Source organism: Onychostoma macrolepis, chromosome 19 (assembly GCF_012432095.1).
Source record: "Onychostoma macrolepis isolate SWU-2019 chromosome 19, ASM1243209v1, whole genome shotgun sequence".
NCBI classification, from domain to species: Eukaryota; Metazoa; Chordata; class Actinopteri; order Cypriniformes; family Cyprinidae; genus Onychostoma; species Onychostoma macrolepis.
The window spans coordinates 2,313,709-2,336,446 of record NC_081173.1 but is presented as its reverse complement, the minus strand read 5'-3'; the positions used below and the strand labels follow the sequence as shown (position 1 = coordinate 2,336,446).

General features: G+C 40.4%; 1 protein-coding gene across 1 annotated transcript in view; it reads right to left on the bottom strand.

Moving 5' to 3' along the window:
* LOC131525604 (tripartite motif-containing protein 16-like) overlaps window positions 1-20,089 on the bottom strand; it is a 47,530-nt gene extending 27,441 nt beyond the window's left edge. The window contains exons 1-4 of the mRNA XM_058753434.1: window positions 19,398-20,089; window positions 18,842-18,937; window positions 18,484-18,717; window positions 7,950-8,100 (exon numbers count right to left, since the gene is read on the bottom strand). Of these exons, the coding sequence (XP_058609417.1) occupies window positions 7,950-8,100; window positions 18,484-18,717; window positions 18,842-18,937; window positions 19,398-19,973 (1,057 nt within the window). The 5' untranslated portion in view covers window positions 19,974-20,089. The remainder of the gene's footprint in view (window positions 1-7,949; window positions 8,101-18,483; window positions 18,718-18,841; window positions 18,938-19,397) is intronic.
* Between the last annotated feature and the right edge of the window lie 2,649 nt (window positions 20,090-22,738).

The window sequence follows — 22,738 nt, the reverse complement described above, 5'->3', positions numbered from 1 at the left end:
CCAAAATCTCGCAATACATGGCCCCGGTCATCCTCTCCTTAATACAGTGCAGTCGCCCTGTCCCATGTGCAGAAAAACACCCCAAAGCATGATGCTACCACCAACATGCTTCACAGTAGGGATGGTGTTCTTGGGATGGTACTCATCATTCTTCTTCCTCCAAACACGTTTAGTGGAATTATGACCAAAAAGTTCTATTTTGGTCTCATCTGACCACATGACTTTCTCCCATGACTCCTCTGGATCATCCAAATGGTCATTGGCAAACTTAAGTCGGGCCTGGACATGTGCTGGTTTAAGCAGGGGAACCTTCCGTGCCATGCATGATTTCAAACCATGACGTCTTAGTGTATTACCAACAGTAACCTTGGAAACGGTGGTCCCAGCTCTTTTCAGGTCATTGACCAGCTCCTCCCGTGTAGTTCTGGGCTGATTTCTCACCTTTCTTAGGATCAGTGAGACCCCACGAGGTGAGATCTTGCATGGAGCCCCAGTCCGAGGGAGATTGACAGTCATGTTTAGCTTCTTCCATTTTCTAATGATTGCTCCAACAGTGGACCTTTTTCACCAAGCTGCTTGGCAATTTCCCGTAGCCCTTTCCAGCCTTGTGGAGGTGTACAATTTTGTCTCTAGTGTCTTTGGACAGCTCTTTGGTCTTGGCCATGTTAGTAGTTGGATTCTTACTGATTGTATGGGGTGGACAGGTGTCTTTATGCAGCTAACGACCTCAAACAGGTGCATCTAATTTAGGATAATAAATGGAGTGGAGGTGGACATTTTAAAGGCAGACTAACAGGTCTTTGAGGGTCAGAATTCTAGCTGATAGACAGGTGTTCAAATACTTATTTGCAGCTGTATCATACAAATAAATAGTTAAAAATCATACATTGTGATTTCTGGATTTTTTAGATTATGTCTCTCACAGTGGACATGCACCTACGATGACAATTTCAGACCCTCCATGATTTCTAAGTGGGAGAACTTGCAAAATAGCAGGGTGTTCAAATACTTATTTTCCTCACTGTATATCATGGTGATCATTGTGTTTGTCTAACGAATGTGGTCTCCTCAACAATAAACTATCCGCACGCTCCTTTTTTGATTGCTGCCTGTCAGTGCTGGCGAAGCAGTGTTGCCAGATATTGCTACAAAAAACAAACACAACCAAGCTCCTGACAAATGCACCAAACTAAGTTTAAATCTTGTGTTTTGCAAATAGGATACAGAATCTTTAACCTCAACCTTCATCTTCCCACTTTATTAATGCCCCAATTACTTTATTAACGCTGTTACATTAAGTATTAAAACAAGTCAAGTGACGCTTATAATAGCTAGATCTGGCAACAAGGCGGAGCGGAGTGGAGGCTGCTGGAGGTCATTTTGTAGGGCTCTGGCAGTGCTCATCTTGTTCCTCCTTGCACAAAGTAGCAGATACCGGTCCTGCTAATGGGTTAAGGACCTTCTACGGCCTTGCCCAGCTCTCCTAGAGTAACTGCCTGTCTCCTGGAATCTCCTCCATACTCTTGAGACTGGGCTAAGAAACACAGCAAACCTTCTGGCAATGGCACGTATTGATGTGCCACCCTGGAGGAGGTGGACTGCCAGTGCAACCTCTGTAGGGTCCAGGTATCGCCTCATGCTACCAGTAGTGACACTGACCCTAGCCAAATGCAAAAATAGTGAAAAACAGTCAAAAAAGATGAGTAGGGAAAAAAACATCTGACAACCTGTTTAAAGATCAAAGCTATCACCGGGAGCTGAGATAAACTGTGCCACGGCAACAGTACTTTGAATGAGCGGCAACTTTGCCCACGTAAGGCAGCAATCCCCAATGTGCCCCCTAGGGGACGCAGCACGAGTTCCCTAGAAAGGGAAACACAATCATTCTCACGCAAAAAAAAAATTGGTGGCCAAGCTACAGTGCTTTCCTAGTTATTTTTGTTATTGACATTTTAATCAGGCTTCTTGTCTGGTCGGGCAAGTAAAATTCTCTCTTACTTGCCCCTTTAAAAAAATCGTAAACAAGCATGAATCGAGCCCTGTGGTTCCCCCACAGTTTACTTTGGCCCTACCTGTATTACAAATTGTGAACTTTGAGTCTTTGCACGCCTACAAGACATGGTGTGAGCGTAAGTGTGACGTCAAAACGGACTGGCTCAGAATCGGCAGGCTGACCGAGATCGATTGCTTCAGTCTGTTGCGCTGCTGAGAGGTTTGTGATTGTAGCTCCGTGTACCTTCGCTTTTTATTGAATCTCTACCTTACTTTCACGCCCTTTTTGTCTAAAGTGATAATATATAACTTAATTCCCACCATATTTCTGGTGCTATCCTTCAAACTAATCTAACTAATTTGATAGTCCGCTTTTAAAACCGCGAGTGCAGCTTGTTAGCCAGTTAGCTTGTCACTCGCGGTTCCATTTGCATTTCGCGCCTATTATTATTATTATTTTTTTTTTTTCCTCCCTCCGTTTTTCACGAGCTCATCAAACAACAGTGGTAAGTTAAGTTGGTATCATTCATCAATCACGGTGAGTAATGGCTTCTTCTCCTGCTATTGTTGTTTGCACTGTTTGCCACATGTATAGTTTATCTGTCTCTGTCAGCAGCGAGGGATTCACATGTGATAAATGCAGGGAAATAGTTAGGCTGACAGAGAAGGTTTTAGAACTAGAGACACGCATCCAAACTTTAGTTGAGGATAGTAAGAATGTGAGGGCTGTAGATACTGCTTTGGATGCGACTAGCTCAGGGAGTCCTGTACATTGTTCGGTTTCGGTTGAGCCCGTGCAGCAGGGCAACTGGGTGACTGTGAGGCGGCATAGTCGTGGGTCAAAACATCGCTCTTCCGTTCCGATCAAAACATCAAACAGGTTCTCCCCACTCAGTGAAGCACCCACTGAGAAACCTGATGAAAGTGCTCTAATTATTGGCGATTCTATTGTACGGAATGTGAAAATAGAGACACCAGCCACCATAGTCCATTGTTTACCAGGAGCCAGAGCGCCTGACATCTTGGCAAATTTAAAAGTGCTGACTAATGCTAAACCTAAATTCAGTAAGATTGTTATCCACGTCGGCGCTAATGATGTTCGACTTCGCCAGTCGGAGATCACTAAAAATAATGTTAAAGAGGTGTGTGAACTTGCAAGTACGATGTCAGACACTGTAATATGCTCTGGTCCGCTCCCTGCTTACCGTGGCGATGAGATTCATAGCAGACTGTCATCACTTAATGGCTGGATGTCTAAGTGGTGCCCGCAAAATAATATAGGCTTCATAGACAATTGGAAGAATTTTTGGGGCAGACCTGACCTGTTGAAAAGAGATGGTGTTCATCCCTCCTGGGGTGGTGCCGCTCTTCTCTCTAGAAATATGGCACATTGTCTTAGAGTTTGTACTTGACTAACTGGAGCCCAGGTCAGGAAGCAGACAGACTGGCTAAACCGATCGTCTGCTAGCCGCCTCACGTCACAGAAGTCAGTTAACTCTCAGCACATAGAAACTTTTTCACCTAGATATCACACTATAGAGACTATGTCTGTTCCCCGAACTAGAAAATACAGAAAACATCCAAACCAAAGTAATAGTAACAATTTAATTGATGTTCAACAAATAAAAAAACGATATAATACAAATAAAGACATGATAAAGCTTGGCTTATTGAATATTAGATCCCTTTCTTCAAAAGCACTTTTTGTAAATGATATGTTCACTGACCATAAACTAGATGTGCTTTGTCTGACAGAAACCTGGCTAAAACAAGATGATTACATTACTTTAAATGAGTCTACACCACAAGATTACTGTTACAAACATGAACCGCGTCCAAAAGGTAAAGGGGGAGGTGTTGCTACAATTTATAGCAATATTTTCAGTATCTCTCAGAGGTCGGGTTTCAAGTATAATTGCTCAAGTAATGGTGCTTCATATAACGTTATCCAAAGAAACAAGTGTTAATGATAAATCCCTGTGATGTTTGTACTGGCTACTGTATACAGGCCACCAGGGCACCATACAGACTTTATTAAAGAATTTTCTGATCTTCTATCGGAGTTAGTGCTGACTGCAGATAAAGTCCTAATCGTTGGTGATTTTAATATCCATGTTGATAATGAAAAAGATTCGTTGGGATCAGCATTTATAGACATTCTAAACTCTATTGGTGTTAAACAACATGTGTCAGGACCTACTCATTGTCGAAATCATACTCTAGATTTAATACTGTCACATGGAATTGATGTCAGTGGCGTTGAAATTTTGCAGCAGAGCAATGATATCTCAGATCATTATCTAGTCTCCTGTATATTCCATATAGCTAAAGCTGTAAAGCCAACTTCTTGTTACAAATATGGTAGAACTATTACCTCTACCACAAAAGACTGCTTTATAAATAATCTTCCTGACTTATCTCAGTTCCTCAGCATATCCAATAGCTCAGAACAACTTGATGATGTAACAGGAACTATGGACTCTCTCTTTTCTAGCACTTTAGATGCGGTTGCTCCTTTACGCTTAAGGAAGATTAAGGATAAGAGTCCAACACCGTGGTATAATGAGCACACTCGCGCCCTAAAGAGAGCAGCCCGGAAAATGGAGCACAGCTGGAGGAAAACTAAATTAGAGGTATTTCGTTTAGCTTGGCGGGAAAGTACCCTATCCTACAGAAAAGCATTAAAAACTGCTAGATCTGATTACTTTTCGTCTCTTCTAGAAGAAAACAAACATAACCCTCGGTATTTATTCAATACAGTGACTAAATTAACAAAAAATAAAGCATCAACAGGTGTTGGCATTCCCCAAGAGCATAGCAGTAATGACTTTATGAACTACTTCACTTCCAAGATCGATACCATCAGAGATAAAATTGTATCCTTGCAGCCGTCAGCTACAGTATCGCATCAGATAGCGCACTATAGATCCCCTGAGGAACAATTCCATTCATTCTCTACTGTAGGAGAGGAAGAATTGTATAAACTTGTTAAATCATCTAAACCAACAACATGTATGTTAGACTCGATTCCATCTAAACTACTAAAAGAGCTGCTTCCAGAAGTCATAGATCCTCTCTTGGCTATTATTAATTCATCATTGTCATTAGGATATGTCCCCAAAACCTTCAAATTGGCTGTTATTATTGCCTCTCATTAAAAAACCACAACTTGACCCCAAAGATCTAGTTAATTACAGACCGATCTCAAATCTCCCTTTTCTGTCAAAGATACTAGAAAAGGTAGTATCCTCACAATTATATTCCTTCCTAGAGAAAAATTATATCTGTGAGGAATTCCAGTCAGGATTTAGATCGTATCATAGTACTGAGACTGCTCTCATTAGAGTTACAAATGACCTGCTTCTATCATCTGATCGTGGTTGTATCTCTTTATTAGTTCTACTGGATCTTAGCGCTGCGTTCTACACTATCGACCACAACATTCTTTTGAATAGACTACAAAACTTTGTTGGCATTAGTGGAAGCGCCTTAGCATGGTTCAAATCATACTTATCTGACCGCCATCAGTTCGTAGCAGTGAATGAAGAGGTATCATATCGATCACAAGTGCAGTATGGAGTACCTCAAGGCTCAGTACTAGGGCTGTTACTTTTCACGCTCTACATGTTACCCTTGGGAGATATTATCAGGAGACATGGTGTTAGGTTTCACTGTTATACTGATGATACTCAGCTCTATATTTCTTCGCGGCCCAGTGAAACACACCAAATTGAGAAACTAACGGAATGCATAGTCGATATAAAAAACTGGATGACGAGTAATTTTTTACTGCTAAATTCTGAAAAAACAGAGGTGTTAATTATCGGACCTAAAAACCCCACATGTAATAACCTAGAACATTATCTAACACTTGATGGCTGCTCTGTCAATTCTTCTTCATCAGTCAGGAACCTAGGTGTGCTATTCGATAGCAATCTTTCATTTGAAAGCCATGTTTCTAGCATCTGTAAAACTGCGTTTTTTTCATCTCAAAAACATATCTAAATTGTGACCTATGCTCTCAACGTCAAATGCAGAAATGTTAGTTAATGCGTTTATGCAACCTGATCTCACAGAATTCCGTGTAATGTTCATGGACTTAATTAACCTCCGTATCTGTGGTGGCATCACGGAATCGCCGATTCGCCGGCTCACAGAAGGCATCAGCCGTGGTCCATGCACGGATTCACTGGTTCAACGTAAAAAGAGTGACTCCGATGCAGTTATACTTTCACTGGAGTACCTGACCCCACCCCTACCCTAAACCTACCCAGTTCTGAACAATAATGACGATAAATGTCCCAGTATCGCGTCGGCATATTGATGCTAAGGGTTTCCGTGCGTGGAGCACGGCTGACGCCTGTCACTGACTTACATTGGTATCACTTCTGTGAGCCCATCACGGAATTTTTTCTGTGAGCCCATCACGGAATTTTTTCTGTGAGCCCATCACGGAATTTTCGGCGATTCCGTGATGCCACCACAGATTCGGGGGTTAATTAAGTCCGTGAACATTACACGGAATTCTGTGAGATCACGTTGGTTTATGACCTCAAGGTTAGACTATTGTAATGCTTTATTGGGTGGCTGTTCTGCACGCTTGATCAACAAACTACAGTTGGTCCAAAATGCAGCAGCTAGAGTCCTTACTAGAACCAGGAAGTATGACCATATTAGCCCGGTTCTGTCAACACTGCACTGGCACCCTATCAAACATCGGATAGATTTTAAAATCTTGTTAATTACTTATAAAGCCCTGAATGGTTTAGCTCCTCAGTACTTGAGCGAGCTCTTATCGCATTATAGTCCTCCACGTCCGCTGCGTTCTCAAAACTCTGGCCGTTTGATAATACCTAGAATATCAAAATCGACTGCGGGCGGCAGATCCTTTTCCTATTTAGCACCCAAACTCTGGAACAATCTACCTAACACTGTTCGGGAGGCAGACACACTCTGTCAGTTTAAATCTAGATTAAAGACCCATCTCTTTATCCTGGCGTACACATAACACACTAATACGCTTCTATTATTCAAATCCGTTAAAGAATTGTTAGGCTGCATTAATTAGATCAACCGGAACCGGGAACACTCCCCATAACACACGATGTACTCGTTACATCGTAAGTAGAATGGCATCTATGCTAATATTTGTCTGTTTCTTTCCTATTCTGTTTCTCAGTCCATATCCGATCAGATGGTGGATCAGCACCAAGAGATGATGTCTACAGCCCTGATCGTCAGCGGCGACCAGGACACCCAGATGACCCCCAGATGACCCCCAGAGACATATCCCCAGCGAAAACCTCGATTAAAATACAATAAAACTAATAAATATAACAAAATAACTAAAAATATAATAAAATACCTAACTACATAATACTACTATTGTTAGAACTTGCAATAAAATTAAAAGAGAAATATAAACGTTTGAACTGCAGGTTTTGTCTGGTCAAAGGAGAACTGGCCCCCCGACTGAGCCTGGTTTCTCCCAAGGTTTTTTTTTCCATTCTGTCACAGAGGGAGTTTTGGTTCCTTGCCGCTGTCGCCTCTGGCTTGCTCAGTTGGGGACACTTAATTTCTAGCGATTATCGCTGATTTGATTGCACAGATACTATTTAAACTAAACTGAGCTAGACAATGACATCTCTGAATTCAATAATGAAATGCCTTTAACTGAAAATTGAGTGTTTAATCTTATCATTATACATTACTGACACTCTGTCCTCCAATTTGATACTGTTAAGTGCTTTGACACAATCTGTATTGTTAAAAGCGCTATATAAATAAAGGTGAATTGACTGACCAGTCTTGGACGATCATGTGGAAAATCGGCCCCTGGCTGGTCAATCGGTGCATCTCTATTCCTTAGACAATTCTAGCATTCTCTAAGATTTATTATATAATATTAGATTATGTTTTTCTCATTAAAAAGAGCAGATGAAAATGTAATATTTTACCAGATATCTTTTTCATCTCCTCCTTGCAGAAATCCTCCAGTTTCTGTCTCAGCTGAGAGACAAATTCTCTCACACCATCAATAGAAAAGAGGAAACTGACAGAGATGTTTTCTGTAGATTCAGGAGGAGCTGAGTGAGACTGAAGAAGACTCTGCAGGAATAAAAATGGATAAACAAGAAATAAATCTAAGAAGAACATAACTGTAAATACAAAGATGCTGTATCCTACCAATATACATATTGATTAATAGTTTCCACAGTCAACTTTTGAAGTTTAAGCAAACATGACATGGATGACAATAAAAAAAAAAAAAAAAATTAAAAAAAACACATTTTTACTAATGAAACATGTTAAGCTACCCGCTTAAAATGAAATAAATAATGATATATGAAAGATTTACTCTCTCGTGATTCATCATTAAGAGGAGACGTTTAAACATATTTAAGACGATGATATTAATAATTAATAATTTAGTAAATAAAATTGTGGATGTTATAATGGATAATAGTCCCTATTATATAGTAGCATGTTTCATTACATTTACATTTAGTCATTTAGCAGATGCTTTTATCCAAAGTGGCATACAAATAAGGACAATGGAAGCAATCAAAATTCAGGCATGTGATCAGCTAGAGACAAAAAGAAGGAAAATCTGACCACGCCCCAAGTCACACCCCCAGCACTTATTATTCAAAATATATATTTTAGCACATTAAAAGATATATCTTATATTGCAATAATGCATACTATTTTCCTATAAAAAATAAAATAAAAAGCAGCATTTAATAATCATGATAACAATATAATATAATATATTATAGTAAAGTATACAGAATTGTTATTATTATTAAAGTACCTGCCAAAAGTTTGGAAACATTACCATTATTAATGGTTTTGAAATAAGTATCTTCTGCTCATCAAGGCTGAATTTATTTGATCAAAATAAAGTAAAAACAACAACAACAACAACAGCAATATTGTGAAATATTACTACAAATTAAAAAAGAAAAGAAAATGAAAAATGAAATATAAAATGTAACATTATTCCTGTGATGCAAAACAGAATTTTCTTCATCATTACTCCATTACTACTTTTCAGTGTCACATGATCTTTTAGAAATCATTACAATTTATTTGACCCTCAAGAAACATTTCTGATTATTATCAATGTTAAAAACAATTTTGCTGCTTCGTATTTGTTATTTTTCAGGACTTTTTGATAAATATAAAGTTTAATGAACAGCATTTATTTGCATTTATCAAATATATTAATTAAATTTGTCAATGCATTTATTAAATAGAAATCATTTTAAATGTCTTCACTCACTTTTTATCACATTCATGCATGATGAATACAATTATATATTTTTTTTCTCTTTTAAAAAAAAAAAAAAAAAATCTTATACAAATGTTTGAGTGGTATCATTGTTTCCACAAAAATATTAAGCAGCAAAACTGTTTTTAACATTGATAATAATCAGAAATGTTTTTTGAGCAGCAAATCAGCATATTAGAATGATTTCTGAAAGATCATGTGACACTGAAACTGTTCTTTGTAAACAACAACAGATTTATAAACGTTTCTAATAAAGAATGTTGTGTTCTCAAATGCAAATTAAAGCATCTCAAACCAAGCGCACGCAGCGTGGCTAGCACTAAAGGCCATTGCACACTGAGTCCGACATTTTCAAGGTTAAAAATAAATACGACCTCACGTTGTGTCAATCACGTTCACACACTGCCTCCGAAACTTTCCTACCTCATAAAAAAAAAAATTCGGATCAGGTTCGATTTTCTGCATTTTCGCATCTGTAGCATGCATTTTGATAGGAAAGGATGACGAATATGAAAAAACGGAAAAACGCATGCAAAAATTTTGGACTCGGTGTGCAATGGCCTTAACAGGGAATCAAAACTAAAAACAGTACTGTAACAACAGACATGTAGCGTGTCAGACTACAGCCTGTTACTGTATATAATTAAATCACAACCGTTGCGAATTTTATTACAGCACTAGCAATCTCAAATTCTCACCGCCATTCATTAAAAGTCACACGTTTCAGTGTTGATTCTGCTCGCTTTTGGCGCTTTCAATCATTTGAACACGTTTAACTGTCCTGCAGATGGCGCTGCGAGCTCGTGCAGTGCTCTCAGGACCATTCCGTCCATGATGTTTTAGAAAACAATCTTTATAATCTGTATAATAATCTTATTATACATTACTGACACTCTATCCTCCAATTTGATACGGTTTAGTGCTTTGACACAAAAGCGCTATATAAATAAAGGTGACTTGACTTGACATGAAAGTAGTGTGTTAGCAGACAATGGCAAAGTGTGCAGGTTGTTAGGATTGCGCTGCCTACAGTGTGTGATGTGTGGTTTGCGAGTGGTAGTAAGAGGAGGGATATGGAAAAACATAGTAAGAGTTGGTCATAAAAACTAAACCAGAAGTGAAGCAAAGCAAGGTGTGGAAAAGAGGACGAATTAAAAGTGACATTTATGTCCCTTGCCAGTGTCCCTGCACGGTGGAGTCGATGGTCTTTACACTCTTCGGTCTTCACACTAGGGCTGCTGCGACCACTGCCACGATATACTAACCTTGTTTTATACCCGTCTCTACAAAACTGAAATTGAATTCAGCTGGACACACTTTACTGTTTATCTTGTGCACTAAAAATGTCTCAATGTAGATTTTGGTGAGCTTAATAGGTACGTTTACCCTATCTTATGAGTTTTTTAAATACCTTCATATAAAGCTTGTCACATGTTGAGAACAAATTGCATTATTCACTTTCTCTGCAGCAGCTCAGTCTGTGTCCTCCCTTGATATTTTTTCAGATGCGCTCGTATCAAACTACTGTATATTGATGTATTGCTTCATACCATATCAGTCTATCATAACTGACACTTCAGCACAAGTAAGTGAACAGTACACTAATGCCTTACAGGTTGTGTCTTAATTTCTAGCGAATATCGCCGATTTGATTGCACACATACTATTTAAACTAAACTGAGCTAGACAATGACATCTCTGAATTCAATAATGAAATGCCTTTAACTGAAAATTGAGTGTTTAATTTTATCATTATACATTACTGACACTCTGTCCTCCAATTTGATACTGTTAAGTGCTTTGACACAATCTGTATTGTTAAAAGCGCTATATAAATAAAGGTGACTTGACTTGACTTGACTTGTGTCCTTTCAGCCAGTGACTGAACTTGTCACAGACGGACCACTTCAAAGCCAGAAATTCCAGATGATGGGCAGGGTACTTGGTTTGTGCACGGGTGAGGGCTTTGCTGGCAAAGTCGATGGGGCGTGCCTTTGTTTCAACTTCTGGTACTTGCGAAAGTACGGCCCCCAAACCATCCATGAACGCATCTGTAGATAAGATGAATGGTTGGCTGAAATCAGGGTGAGCCAGCACATCAGACTCTAGCAGGGCCGACTTCAACTTCTGGAACGCTTCACTATGTTCTTGCTTCCAACCACCGGAGTTCAGCTCCTTAAAATTTACATCACCACTTAGAGAGACTTTCTTCCCTTTTGGTGCAGCTGTTAGATTAAACGAGGGCTTTGCAACACTGGAACAGTTCGGAATAAACTTCTGATAATATATCACCATTCCCAGAAAAATTTTTTTTTTTTTTTCTGCGAGGGTGTCACTCCATCAGGCATCAAAGGTCTGCTTTGTACACAGCTGATTTGACCTTTTCTGGATCCGTCGCCACTCCAGTCTTGTCAATAATGTGGCCCAGAAATGTCATGCTCCTCCTGAGAAAATGGCATTTCTTAGGGGCCAACTTTAGTCCATGTACCCTGAGCCTAGTAAACAAGCTTGAGCTACTTGATGGCTTCCTCTTCATTGGGAGCATACACCAGGATGTTGGTCATGAGTCGCATGAAGCTGGCTGGACTGTTAAAGAGTCCTTGTGGCAGATGATTGAATTTATACATGCCCATGGGAGTCGCAAAGGCAGTGAACTTCTTGTCCTCCTCAGACACAACGATGTTATGAATCCGGAGGTCAAGTCCATTGCACTGAAGACAGCATTGCCTCCCAAAGCTGCTAAGCAGTCGGCCTGATGAGGCAAGGGGTGAGCATCCTTAACAGTTCGAGTGTTCAGCCAACGGTAGTCCATACACACACCATAAGATCTCCTGTATTCTTCCATACTTGCAGAAGTGGTGAAGCCCACTCACTACAAGACTTACATATAATCTCCTGTTCCTCCATCTCTGAGACCACACTCCTCAGCTTTTGATGCTGAGCTGGAGGAACACAGCGGTATGGAAGCCTGAACTGAAGCCATCACTGACGATGCCTCCAACAGTGCTCTGGTTCTTTACACTCATCATCTCATTAGTGTTGTGATCAGAATGTGCGCCAAGGTCCTCAACCGTCACAACAGGTAAGATGTTGGCTATTTTGGAGTTCCTTTTCAGTGTTATGGGCTTATCAAGAGGATTTATGATCCTAACTGGAACCCATCCATCACCAGACATGGAGGCTACATCTCTTGCCAACATGATGCTTTTCTTGAGGGTATGTGCCTTGGCTGGCTCAATCATAGTACTACCCATAAAAAAACAGGAGCGTTCAATGGAAGCTTGCCCCACACAAGGTTTGCTTGTTTGGACAACAGAGTGACAGCCTGGGTCAGTTTTGCAATGCCCACAATATCAGGGATTTTGTCTTGCACGCCATGCACGCCATGGATCCGCTATCTAGTAAAGCTTGAACTGTGACTTTATTATTTAATAACACTTATGTAAAGAACAGACTATCTGATTTCTCCAACTTGGTGATGATCTTGGTTGATCTTGTACACTCACAAAGTCCCCTCCCAAATGTGAGTGCATCAGTTTCCCTGAGCATACGGATCGGAAGCAGGTGGTCCAGCAGGTTTGACAACTTTGTGACATTGCTTCTGTTGGTGTCCAATCTCCAGGCATGACAAGCATCTCCTTTCTCTCATACAATGTGAACGGGTGGATTAATTCCTGTCACCACAGACTCTACATGGAGAGATGCTGCGCCATGGAGTTGCTCTTGGCTGTGCAACAGGAGCAGTTTGACTTGTACGCTCCAATATCCTTTCCAGCATACTCAAGACACGGTTCAGCAGCCTTCAAAGGACTTTCAGGGACATAAGCTGGTGCAGCCACATTCAAACTCTCTCCCTCGGGGCCAGTGTGAGGGTAAGATAATACTTTAGCTGCAGTGACTTGGACAGAGTTAACTTCATGTGTGACAGGCAGTTTCTTAGACTGGACATTCCTCTGGTGCTCATCAATGGCTTCCTGGATTTCTGTGACTGTCCATTTACTGATAGGTTTACACCTAAACACACTAGAGAGAAGGGCTGCCCTCGACTAAGTATTTTCTGGTCAACTAGTAGTTGTTAATTTTAAGCATTAGTCGACTAATCATTATTATGAGCCTTTAATTGTCTACGTAGCTTAATGCTCAAGCACATGCATAAAGCTTGCCACAGCGCACCGGCAGAAGTAATGATTATGAATGTGTCAGTGAAAAACAGTAAGAAGACTGCATTAACATTTTAATAATTTGATAAACTAGTGGTTTATTTGTTTTATTTTATTTTGTTTATTTATTTATTTGTTCAGCGACACTGACTCATCGTCTCCGCAGTAATGGACACGCCTGTTTCATACGGATTATATAATCTGAGAATATTTGTTTTCCATTTGAATTGGTTCATTTGAAAGTAGACATTTCACTCTCTATATATGTATTTTTAATGCCTGTAAGGCAAAGATATATACAGAGTTTCGCACTCACAGACTGAGACGGCAGAAAGCGAAAACCTGTTTACTTTCATTATTTTACAAAAGTGCGATTTGTTTTCATTGTGAGTGCACACAAATAAACATAGAATCTTTACAGATTTGAAAGATGTATTACTCCCGATCTGTATGACCAAAAATGAGGGAGTATTTTAAGAGCAAGTGACGTACCGGCGCCTCCATCTGTCCTGCAGTGAGCGCTACTGTTCAGCTTCCACACTCTGCACAGACACTGAAGAGCGCACATTTCTCTAGGTTAACATTAGATTGAGCAGCCATGTAAAGTTGCAAAATACATATTTCAGATGATAAGCCATATTTGAGGTTGATGAATGATAGGCGAGCGTTTAGATGTCCAGCCTGATGTATTGTTTTGACTTGTTTTACCAAAGACTAGACATTAACGATCTGTCTGTCACGAACTGCGTGACTTCGCCTGTGGATTTTTTTTTTTCTGCGACTAAGCGACTAATACAATTTTGGTCAACCAAGCCTCTTCTGGTCGACTAATGATTAGTCGACTATTAGGGGGCAGCCCTACTAGAGAACCCTGGTTCTGGACAGTTCCTGATGAACATCATTGCAATTTCAGAACTCACATTTCTCATCTCATCTCGCCTTGTTACTGAAAATGACTTTCTGCTAACTCAGCATCTGCATTTAATCTAACCCAGTAGTCGACAGGGCACTCATTTGCTTTGGGTTGTGTCGCATAAAAGTAAGCCAGAGGTTGACATGAGCAGACATGAGCACCGTGTTTATCATCAGGAAACATGGTGTTAGCTTTCATTGTAATGCTGATGATACTCAGTTCTATATTTCTTCGCGGCCTGGTGAAACACACCAAATTGAGAAACTACTGGAATGCACAGTCGACATAAAAAGCTGGATGACGAGTAATTTCTTACTGCTAAATTCTGAAAAAAACAGAGGTGTTAATTATTGGACCTAAAACCCCCATATGTAATAACTTAGAACACTGTCTAACACCTGATGGCTGCTCTGTAAATTCTTCGTCATCAGTCAGGAACCTAGGTGTGCTATTTGATAAGTTGTTCTGCACTCTTAATAAACAAACTACAGATGGTTCAAAATGCAGCAGCTAAAGTTCTTACTAGAAGCAGGAAGTATGACCACATTAGCCCGGTTCTGTCAACACTGCACTGGCTCCATACATTGTACATATTTTAAAATCTTGTTAATTACTTACAAAGCCCTGAATCCCATAACACTCAATGTACTTTTTTACATCGTAAGAAGAATGGCATCTACGCTAATATTAGTCTGTTTCTTTCTTATTCCGAGGTCACCGTAGCCATCCGATACAATCCGTATCCAGATCAGATGGTGGATCAGCACCTAGAGACGACCTCTACAGCCCTGAATGTCAACGGAGATCAGGACACCTAGATGAACCCCAGAGACAGATCCCCAGTGACAGCCATCGGGACAAGACCACAGGAACCAGATGAGTCCTTTACACAATCTGACTTTGCTGCAGTTGGAATTGAACTGCGGGTTTCGTCTGGTCAGAGGAGAACTGGCCCCCCGACTGAGCCTGGTTTCTCCCAAGGTTTTTTTCTCCATTCTGTCACAGATGGAGTTTTGGTTCCTTGCCGCTGTCGCCTCTGGCTTGCTTAGTTGGGGACACTTAATTTCCAGCGATATCGTTGACTTGATTGCACAGATACTATTTAAACTGAACTGAGCTGGACGATGACATCACTGAATTCAATAATGAAATGCCTTTAAAACCCCTTAGCATTCCTAAGGTCTCTTTTTGAATGGGATTTGTACCGCAGGAGGGATATTGGAATGCTAAGGGGTTTAACTGAAAATTGAGTGTTTAATCTTGTCATTTTACATTATTGACACTATTTTCCTACTTTGACATTGTAAAGTTGCTTTGACACAATCTGTATTGTTAAAAGGGCTATATAAATAAAGGTGTCTTGACTTGACATGATCCAGGACTTTCACTGAAGTAACGCCTTAACACATCATAGATGATCCCAGAGGAGATGGCTTCATTAGGGCTGCTCTTAAGTCTGACCTTAACAATAATCTTGGCCCTGCCTGGCAGGTGACTCTGTATCTCATCTACTTGATCTGTGTTAGAGCAATCCGCTTTGTGGAGCAGGGCTCGCAAAATTTCAAAATCCCTGGTAGCCCTTCGCGCAGGTACTCTTCAGATTTTGGTAGCCCGAAAATTAATTTAAATAAAAAAATACCTTTTTTTTAAATATAAAAAATCAGATAAGTCTAAATGTCAATCAAAAACATTTCCAATACACAAATATCAATGAAAGAATTTTATTTCACTATGTACAGGGTATCTGCAGAATTTTTAAAAATCAATTTAAGGCAATTTATTAACCTTTTTAAGAGCTGCACAAGTAAAATGAACACTGTATGAGTGGGGCTGGACAATGTCTATGGTAACAATGACATGGTTTACAGTTTAGATACAAGTTTTCACACAAAAAACAAATCTTATAAAATGGCATTTCAGCTTTTAAACCATTTTTATTAAAATGGACAAGTCAAACATTATTATATTAATTTAAAACATAAATATTACTGTCTTAATTGTTTAGATTTTTAGAAGGCACATTAACTTCTTTCACATTTACAACTCTATGTTTGCTGCATAAAAACATGGGTCGATATTCACATTGATCACAAGGTGACGGTAACGGCTGTACACAAAGCAGCACCGCGCTCATATACGCTGCTTTATCAGGCATTTTATAGGCAAGATGAAATGAAAATGCCAACAAATCGTTTCTTGACAATCAGGCCGACGCTGGTAAGACTTTGGGCTGCGTCGGAAGGTTCAGGCACAACAGCATTGAATGGGACTGAACTGGAGGGGCCAACTGGGGTTTGACTAGACAACAGCCGAGTGACGATGGAATCCCCTATCTGACTGCCTAATTAACAAATAAGACCAAGTAATTGCTGTCCAACATTATCATTAGCATTACTAGGAGTAGAGGCAGTCGGACCAGCAGATTGATTTTTTGGTGTATGGTGTGTTTAGGGACTATAAACTCTAGTGGTGTTTTTCCACTGTGTGGTACGACTCGGCTCAGCACAGTTCAGAACGGCACAGCATGGCTCAGTTCGGCTCAGTTCATGTTTCCACTGTAGTTTAGTACCGCTTTAGAGTGGGTGGGATTATTCACGTGTCGTTATAGTTGCACCGCCTCTACTGCCGTGACTCCTGAAAAACGTTTTAATTCCGCATCGCTTCATCAAGCTCTCGCTGGATCCGCTCCTCGGCTATCAATGAGAGGAACGTCTGGTCTGTACTTCCTCAACAGACAACGAAACAGTTAAAAGAAAGGTGCACTCATTCAAACCAGTTGCGTTCGATCCTTCGCTGGCTGTGCTGATTTAAATCTAGCGGGTCTGTTGTGTCTCATGCCGCAAGTTCAATGACGCAGGCAGTGACGATTTTCTCCGGCCAATCAGTGATCAGCCGAGTTTACACGTCACGTTTTGGTAACAGTATGGTTCGCTTGGAACCTCGGCCAAGGTGGTACTAAAAAAAGTACCAGGTACCAGGTACCAGGTACTGTACCCAGTGGAAAACCCCCCAAAAGTGAGCTGTACTAAACCGTACCGTGCCGTACCATGCAGTGGAAAAGCGCCATATGTTTACTAATGGCAGGCTCTTCCACCCCCAACAACCCTCTACCTCTCCCGAGGTACAGTTTCATCACTTCAGAGACTTTCCTTACCCCAGCCATAGTATGATCTCACAACAATAACAGAATAAACACAAAGGAGAACTGACCTCAGAGAATGTCAAACAGGTATGATGAGGAGAAACCAACAGTTCGTCAGTATCAGTCTTTTTGCTTTACAGTCTCTTCTCCTGTTACAGCTACTGGAGCAATGATGAAACCAATTCCTCAGCCTCCACGTTCAGCACCCAGACATCATGAACACATAGCACAACTCTGGCGGTCGGCTGCGGCTGATCCAGTTGATCCAGTAGGTCACAGCACCATTTATATGTAGCAGTTTTACTCTGGTTGTGGTTTTATTCAATAAAGACGATGTTGATGATGGAGGTCTCAAGGGTTTTCATTCACACATTTTAGACACACTTCTCTCCCCTTTAAACACAACTTCAGCACATCTCAACACAGTAAACAAAACAAGCGTTTTCTAGCAACGACAACTGCGCTAAACTCTAATGAGACAAGAAATAAATACACTTACAAGCTGCTTTTAACTTCCGCTGAATGACTGCTTCTCTCAAAGAGTCTCTTTACACTGTCTGCGATAGGTATGCAATACAGATAGGTCACTAGGTCACCTCATTCCTGCAGTGTACATTGAGTGAAACCAATAAAGATTACAACATCATCAGACATGATGCTCATTGCATCGAGCCCCTGCCCCTTTGAGGTTCGACGCTAAAGTGCCCTTGCACTACGTCCCAGCCCCGGTCCGTGATTTCTGCAGAGTGGGACCAAAAACCCCCCACCACCCCCCGGTCCGTGATTTTGCCCTCATAACGCCATTTCGCTCCTGCCCCTCCGGAGGTCTGTGCACGCCGCTGGCTCATTGTATCCTCAAACAAACTGTGTGGCTCAAATAATCACTGATAATCAAATACTCAGTAAATACCTGTAACAGCATATCTTAATAAAATCCACTATGTGTGTTTTTTTTTCTTCTTTTTTTCTAGATCACTGTTACCTGGAGGAAATGGATGTGATCGTCTGTGTGTGAAAGCTGCTCCAGCTCAGTGTTTCTCTTCTTCAGATCATCAATCTCCTGCTCCAGTCGCTCCATTTGTCCTTCAGCTCGACTCACTGCAGTCTTTTCCTGATCTCTGATCCGCTGTGTCACCTCAGAGCGGCTTCTCTCAATGAAGCGGATGAGCTCAGTAAAGATCCTCTCACTGTCCTCCACTGCTGTCTGTGCAGAGCGCTGTTAGACACACATCACAATCAGCTCTTACTGCTTCCTCACAGCCTGAGAGCCACAGCGGCTTCAGTGGGACTGAAAGAGGAGTCAAACTGAGTCTCAAACTTCTCTTCTTCTCCAAACTCACCTTATGAGACGCCACAGCCGCTCTCAGCTGCTCCAGATCTTTCTGTCTCTGCTGGATTCTCTGCTGGAGTTCACTCTGAGTCTCCTTCAAGTGTTTCTGGAGGAGAAACAAAAAACAGTAAAACTGACACTTACAGTAGTAAGATTATTAAGTATTAAGACAGAGTTTTAAGATCATTATTTGAATCTAGTTTCCATGATGTCCTCACATATGACGGAGGCATATATAATTATACTGTCATCAATGATCGTCTCTCCCAACTCATCATTATTCTGCAACCATGAATTAATGTGAAGCAGAAATGGACATTCAAACTGAGTGTAATTTGCAGCAAAAACAGCAACTATGATGCATGTTCAGTTATAGTAGAAACCTTGAGTGAAGTGACAAATGTGAGCAAAGTCCATGTTGTGCTCAAATGCACAGAGGCGTCATGTAGTAACTCCCAATGGGAGAGTAGATCACATGATGCACCGTGATACAGCTGAATACTGCAGTGAGGAGAAACACTTGAAGTGTCAGCATTAATATATCAATGAGTCGTTTCAGTTCATACCTCTTTCTCTTTTCTCTCTTCTGCAGTTGATACAGTCTCATGGTTTTTATGTTCATCCGTAATACAAAGTACACAAACACATTGCTGGTCAGTACGACAGAAAACCTCCAGAAGCTTATCATGTTGATGGCAGATCATCTGCTGCAGTCGTCCAGTGGCATCAATCAATTTGTGTTGTTCTCCTGAGTGAAACTCCTCATGATGTTCGAAATGAGTTTGACAGTAAGACTCCAGACACACCAGACAGGACTTGACAGCTTTGTGTTTTCTTCCAGTACAGATGTCACACTCCACGTCTCCAGGTCCAGCAGGAACAGCAGCTGTTAGTTTGGTCTTCTTCAGTTTCTCCACCACTTCAGCCAGCATGGTGTTTTTAGCTAAAGCAGGTCTTGGACTGAAGGTCTGTCTGCACTGAGGGCAGCTGTAGACTCTTTTCTGATCTTCTTGATCCCAGCAGTCTGTAATGCAGCTCATACAGTAACTGTGTCCACAGGGAATGGTCACTGGATCCTTCAGGAGATCCAGACACACCGGACACAAGAACTGCTCCACTGAAAAAACACTGGCTTCAGCCATTTCACTGTCTACAGCAATACAGACACACAAACAACAGCTCAACAGTAGATCATTGACAGTTTCTGTCAACTGAGTTTCCTGGTTCTGTGTTTGAGAGACGTGTGCAAAACAAGCATGTCTGTAAACTCACATACTGAAATGTCCACTAGGTGTCAGTCTCACACTGACATGCAATGTGTTATTTTTATAAGTTACCCTTACAAAAAAAGTTTATTTAAATGTGCTATTAGTATACTTATAATAAAGTAAGAGATTCTTCAGTAAGTATACAGACAAGTGCAAGTATGGTCCTGTTCAAATTCCCACACTTGTTGTCTTGGCCACTTGAGAGTATCTGCACATGGCTGTAAACGCACATTAAATCCACATTTCCGAATGGTATTTCAGACTTAAGTGTATCTCATCATTCATCATGTTCAGGAACTCACATGCACTGAAATTGCGAGATATTGAGTAAGTTCATTATGTTACAATAATTTGTGTAAAACATAGCGTGTTGCACATTATTGATACTGTATGAGTACGTACATTTTGTAAAACTCTTTTCTTTTCTTTTTTACATAATTAGAAGCACCACAATTTATTTTAAAGTGCAAAATATTAAATGTACAAAGGATATACGTCATACAAGTTGCCAAGTACAAAAAAACACAAGTGTGGGTACTGGGACAGGCTCAATATTTGACCTATACTTATATTTAATCTTTTGATCAAGATATACTTAATAAAAAGTAAGTAGTAAAGCAGGGATCCTCAAATCTGGCCCACAAGATCCACTTTCCTGCGGAGTTTAGCTCTAACCCTAATCAAACACACCTGAGCATGCTAAAATCACAGGTAGGTGAGTTTGATCAGGGTTGGAGCTAAACTCTGCAGCAGATTGGCCCTCCAGGGAAAGATTTGAGGAACCCTGGTGTAAAGTACTTGGCTTAGTTTTGTTTACTCTTTTGATACTCTTTATATTTATCGTAACAAGTCAGCTTTACATAAGTAAAATTTAAGTATAGCCAAGTATACTTTGCAGTCAGCAGCCGCAGTTTCTTCAGAGCGACTGCAGAAGCTCTGATCACGACACAGCTGTTTCACCATTGGCCAGATATGACAACATGTGCTTCAGGTTTATTCTCACCTTTTCGATTCCAATAATGGCCACAAATCTGTGTTTTTAGAACAGTAAGAAGCTTTTTTTTTTTTTACTGTAGTCACAATGTTATATTGAGTCACGTTTATCATAAAACACTGATAAAGCATATATACCCCCACTTTATTGGTATTTAAATAGTATATGATTATGTTGAACTTTATTCTTGAACAGATGACGCTGTATTAAGCAGTATATAAAAAGTGTTTCTGTTGTTTCTGAAACGTCTGTGTATTTGACAAATATTGCACTTTATTCACTTCATCTGCGATATGAGTACGTAAACACCGCACGACCGTTACTAACGTAGCCGTGGTTCAAGCTGAATGCACCTAGGGATTTCCCAACACCTGGCTGTTGAGCTCGAGTGTGCAGTTCACCATCACTCTGTTCGAAACAAAACAAAATGCTGCTAAGTGTTCACCACTTTCACATGCTCTCTTTTATATTCAGCTTATAGAAGACGTAAACATGTAACAACATAACGTCATCACTTCCGTACAGTAGTACCTTCAACTAAAACAATTGGTAATTTAGCTGATACCATAATGCAATGTGTAAGAGCGCAAATATCTTAACACCCCCACTCGCTCTTAGCTCATTGTATTACCAGAAAACAACAAAAACAAATAAGACTTCTCTTTTACATAAACAATTTAAACATGTATACACACTTAAGTGCCAAACATGTCTCGAGCAAATCTCTTCAGTGTTTGTTTAGTGGCTGGCTTTGTCATAATGTCAGTAACCATTTTCGGAGTGGGACAATACTCCAAGATTACCTTGCCATCATTTACAGTTTCCCTTATAAAATGGTACTTGATGTCAATGTGTTTGCACCTTTGCCTACAGATTGGGTTTCTGGCTAGTGCTATGGTACCTTGGTTGTCTTCGTACACCTTTGTTTGTGCATATTGGTATGTGTCCATACCCCTGAGAAGCTGCTCCAAGTAGATACATACCTGCATGGCTGGTGCTAAGGACACGTATTCTGCTTCACATGTTGACAATGCCACTGTTGATTGTTTTCTGGTTTTCCATGAAATCAAAGAACTTCCTTCACTCAGACTGACACGGTAACCTGAAGTACTACGTCTGGCTTTTGTGTCTGAAGCCCAGTCAGCATCACTATATACTCTTAGACCTAGTTTTTCCTGTGTCATTTCTTGTGAAGCATATTCCTGTTCTGCTGTACCTTTAAGGTCACATGTCTTACTGTGTTTCAGTGTTGTTCTGTTGGTTCAGAAAAATGCTGAGATAGTTTACTGATGACAGAACTTAAATCTGGCCGTGTGCAAGTGGACAAGTAGATTGAACTTCCTTGGCTCTTTCATTTTTTCAGCATCTTCTGAATATTCAAGCTTTAGTTCGCATGGAGTTTCTCTTGATTTACAGTTTTGCATATTAAATCGATCTAGTATTTTCCTCACATATCTCTCCTGTCATTTTGACTAGACCCTCAGCTTGTTCAAAATCTATACCCAGAAAATATTTCAACCTTCCCATGTTTTTTCATTTTGAACCTCTCAGTATACATTCCCTTTACTCTCTCCAGAACGCTTTCACTGTTAGCTGCTATTATAGGTCATCAACCCATACTATAAGGATTACGTTCTTATTGTGC